Below are 3,885 nucleotides of genomic sequence, written 5' to 3'. Positions count from 1 at the left end.
GTCGTCGCTGTGGAAGGGCCAGGCGGGGCGAGGCAGCTGCTGACCGGGCCGGGGCAGCTCGGCGAACCCGCCCTTCTCGACGGAGTTCTCGACGCCGTTGCGGACGTAGGCCTCGGCGTCGTCGGTGATGCCGCTGGCCGAGTCGCCGTTGAGTGCGGCGATGCCCGAGTGGAGCACGAGGCCGACCTCGTGGTAGAAGCGCGAGATGGTCGGGTCGGTGCGCCACTGCGACAGCGCCTCCTTGGCAAGGTTGCGGTAGAGAGGCGCCGAGTACGCCGAGCGCGCGATCTTGTTGACGTCGTTGGATGCCGCGTCCGGTGCGGCGAATCCGTCGGTAGAGCGGTCGAGGACCGTGATGGAGCGGTATCCCAGGCGGGCGAGCGTGAGGGCCGTCGAGGCGCCGTAGACGCCGGCACCGACGATGAGGAAGCTGGGCTGGGACTGTGGTTGGTGCGGCATGGTGCGGCGGGCTATCGTCGGTACGGCCGAGGGGTCGAGGAGGGGTGAAGGCGATGGTGGTAGTGGTGGTGGCGGATGAAGACGTGGGTCGACTCGAGTCATCTGAGCCTTGCCAGACGGACGACGGCGCGGGGCGTCTTGACCGGTCAATTTGGCAAGAAGACCCGTTCGCCCGTCTTTGTCTTCTTGGCTCTCGCTGGACCTCCCGATCGGCATCGTACCGCATCCCCTCCTTGCTTCGGAAACAGACCGAACACCGATGCTCGGCCGTCCCGAGCGAGACGGGCGGGGGTCTGAGGGGGGAAACCAGAAGGCAGAGGCGGCATCTCCGGGTCGAGCCACGCGATGCCGGCCAGCAAGAAAAAACCCAGCGGCGGGCTGTTCCGCGGCTGATTGGGCATTTTTCGGCCCGACAATTGACCGAGATGCCCTGCCTGCCCTGACTTCGGCAAAACGCCGACAGGCCTCCTCGCCCCGCCTGCATCCGACTCCCGACTCGACGAAGGGCGGGCTGGCGTCGCTCCGGGAAAAGACGCGATGGATGCGATCCATGAATGGCAAGGATGGCGGGCGAGCGAACGGATACAGTTACAGGGGCAGAGGCAGAGGTAGAGGCAAGAGGGACGGGAGCAGGGGGACATGCACCGATGCACGCCAAAACGATGCGGGCCCGGGCGACGACGACGACGTGCTCAGCCAAACGTCTGGCTGCTGCGGCCGACGCGCTTGACCTTGGAGAGACGCCACTCGTCCTGGTTCTTGGCGTACTTGTCTGCGGGCGGGGAAGGGGAAGGAAAGGGAAGCACGCGGGTCGAAGGGATGGGACGGGCGGCGGGGGGTCAGCAAGGGACGCCCGGGGACTGCGACGGGCGGGGGACGGATGTCCGGGCGACTTGCGACACTCACCAAACAGCGGGGCGATCTTCTCCTGGCGCTTCCTGCGCGAGATCTGCGAGGCGTCTGCGGGGCGGAAGAAGCGCGGTGCGACCTCGACGAGCCACTTTGGTTCGATGGCCGTGACCTCGCGCATGTACTCGCGCGTGGTGAGGACGACCTCGTGGTAGATGCAGTACTCGGGAGCGCGGTTAAAGAGGGAGCTGGACGGGTGGATGTAGACGGTGCCGCCGCCCTCTGCGAGGCACTTGTAGCCCTCCTGCGGGTCCTTTTTGGCGGCGTTGCGAAAGTAGCCCGAGCAGATGGCCTTGCGGACGCGGTTGTAGTTTTTGCCGCAGGTGATGATGTCGTGGTTGTAGCGGTCCATGATGCCGAGGAGCTGCTTGCGGACGTCCTGGGCGCGGCGGAGGGAGCGGCCCTGGACAAAGTTGTCCATGCACCAGGGCTGCGAAAACTTGCTGGCGGCCCAGCCGTTGTAGACGGTGAGGAGGGTGAGGTGGTCGCCCTCGGGCTGGAAGAACTTGGCCTTTTTGGCGTCGGCCTGCGCCTGCTTCTCCTTTGGGCGGTAAAAGATGTTCTGGACGCTGAGCATGGCGACGATGCTGAGGATCTCTTCGCTGCAGCCGAGGTCGACGCTGGCGATGAGCATCTTGGCCATCATGGGCTCCATGGGGAAGTCGGCCATCTTGCGGCCGAGGCGCGTCAGCAGGCCCTCGTCGTCGAGGGCCGACAGGGCGTAGAGCGACTCGAGCGCCGTCAGGAGCGTCTGGGCGGGCGGCGGGTCCATAAAGTCAAAGTTGAGCAGGTCGTTGACGCCCATGGCCTTGAGCGTGAGGATCGTCGAGGCGAGGTTCTGGCGCTGGATGTCGGGGATGGGGTTGGGCAGCATCTCGTTGCGGTAGGCCGCCTCGGTGTAGAGCCGGTAGCACTTGCCCGGGCCCGTGCGGCCGGCGCGGCCGGAGCGCTGGCGGGCCTGGGCCTGCGAGATGGGCGTCACGACGAGGCTGTCCATGCCGAGGCGCGGGTCGTAGGCGTTCTGCTTGACAAAGCCCGGGTCGATGACGTAGTAGATGCCGTCGATGGTGATGCTTGTCTCGGCGATGTTGGTGGCGAGGATGACCTTGCGCGAGCCGGGCGGCGTCGGGTCAAAGATGCGCGACTGCATCTCGGACGGCAGCGCCGAGTAGACGGGCAGGATGATGAGCTCGGGCACGCTGGGGCCCAGCGCGCGCATCCGCTCAAAGAGGATCTCGCAGCTCGTGTCGATCTCCTCCTGGCCCGTGAGGAAGACGAGGATGTCGCCCGGCGGCTCCGACAGGTGGATCTGCATGACGGTGATGAGCGACGCGTCGAGGTAGTCGGGCTCGGGCTCCTTTGTATAGAGCACCTCGACCGGGTAGGTGCGTCCCGGGATGGTGAAGATGGGGCAGCCGAGAAAGTAGGTGCTGAACTTTTCCGCGTCGAGCGTGGCCGAGGTGACGATCAGCTTAAAGTCCGGGCGCCGCTTGAGCGCCTTTTTGAGCAGGCCGAAGAGGACGTCGGTGGCGATGGTGCGCTCGTGGGCCTCGTCGAGGATGATGACCGAGTACTGCGACACGTCCGGGTCGATGAGGCACTCGCGCTGCAGCATGCCGTCGGTCATGTACTTGATCCGCGTCTCGGGGCTGGTGCAGTCCTCGAAGCGGATCGTGTAGCCCACCTCCTGGCCGACGCGGCAGCCCACCTCCTCGGCCACGCGCTTGGCCACGCTGACGGCGGCGACGCGGCGCGGCTGGGTGCAGCCGATCTTGCCGCGGTCGGCGAAGCCCTCCTCGGCCAGGTACTGGGTCATCTGCGTCGTCTTGCCCGAGCCCGTGTCGCCGACGACGACCAGCACCTGATTCTCGCGGATGGCCTGCACCAGCTGCTGCCGCAGCTTGTAGATGGGCAGGCTCTGTCGCTGCTCCTGCATGCTCAGGCTCGTGATCCGGCCAAACGTCGTCGCCTTGTTGAACGTCTCCTTCTTCCACGCCGGCTGGTCCTGCGCCTTTTGGCCCAGCAGGTTGCCCCGCATGTCCTGCGCAAACACCCGGTCGCCCTGCTGCGCCATCGGATCCTGCCAGCCGGAGCTCATGTCGCGCACCTCGCCGTCGGCCTGGTCGTTGATCTCCTGCTGGCGCAGCTCCCGCCGCTCCTTGGCCAGCGACGCGCCCGCCAGCGCCGCCCGGTTGAGCGTGCCGTCGGGCGCCTTGACAATCTTGACCGGCGACAGCTCCAGCGACAGGCTCGTCTGGCCCGCCAGGAACGGCGCCTCCTTTTCGTTGACCTCGATGTCGATGTCCTCGTCGTCGTCGGCCGGGATGCCGCCGCCGCCGCCGCCGCCGCCGCGCACGGTCGGCGTCCGCAGCTCCTCCTCCATCAGCTCCGGGTAGTCGCTCGCCTTGGCGGCGCCGCTGGCGATCAGCTGCTTGAGCTCCCAGCGCTCCGGGCTCGTCAGCCGCTTGGCGCTGTTGCCGCCCGGCCTGTCGTCCTCGAACGCGCCGCCGTCGGGGC

The 3,885-nt window shown here is 67.0% G+C and overlaps 2 protein-coding genes across 2 annotated transcripts in view; both read right to left on the bottom strand.

The window, feature by feature from the left end:
* PFL1_00690 (uncharacterized protein) overlaps positions 1–459 on the bottom strand; it is a gene marked incomplete at both ends in the record, with an annotated part of 1,935 nt that extends 1,476 nt beyond the window's left edge. Inside the window, one exon of the mRNA XM_007878192.1 lies at positions 45–459. Within this exon, the coding sequence (XP_007876383.1) occupies positions 45–459 (415 nt within the window). The remainder of the gene's footprint in view (positions 1–44) is intronic.
* Positions 460–1,151: 692 nt separating this feature from the next.
* Positions 1,152–3,885, bottom strand: part of PFL1_00689 (uncharacterized protein) — a gene marked incomplete at both ends in the record, with an annotated part of 4,538 nt that continues 1,804 nt past the window's right edge. Inside the window, 2 exons of the mRNA XM_007878191.1 lie at positions 1,152–1,231; positions 1,366–3,854. Coding sequence (XP_007876382.1) covers positions 1,152–1,231; positions 1,366–3,854 — 2,569 coding nt within the window. The remainder of the gene's footprint in view (positions 1,232–1,365; positions 3,855–3,885) is intronic.

This window comes from Pseudozyma flocculosa (genome assembly GCF_000417875.1).
Source record: "Pseudozyma flocculosa PF-1 unplaced genomic scaffold scaffold00002, whole genome shotgun sequence".
Taxonomy (NCBI): Eukaryota; Fungi; Basidiomycota; class Ustilaginomycetes; order Ustilaginales; family Ustilaginaceae; genus Pseudozyma; species Pseudozyma flocculosa.
Note: the sequence above shows the minus strand (reverse complement) of the source record. Positions and strands in the feature narration are given on the sequence as shown.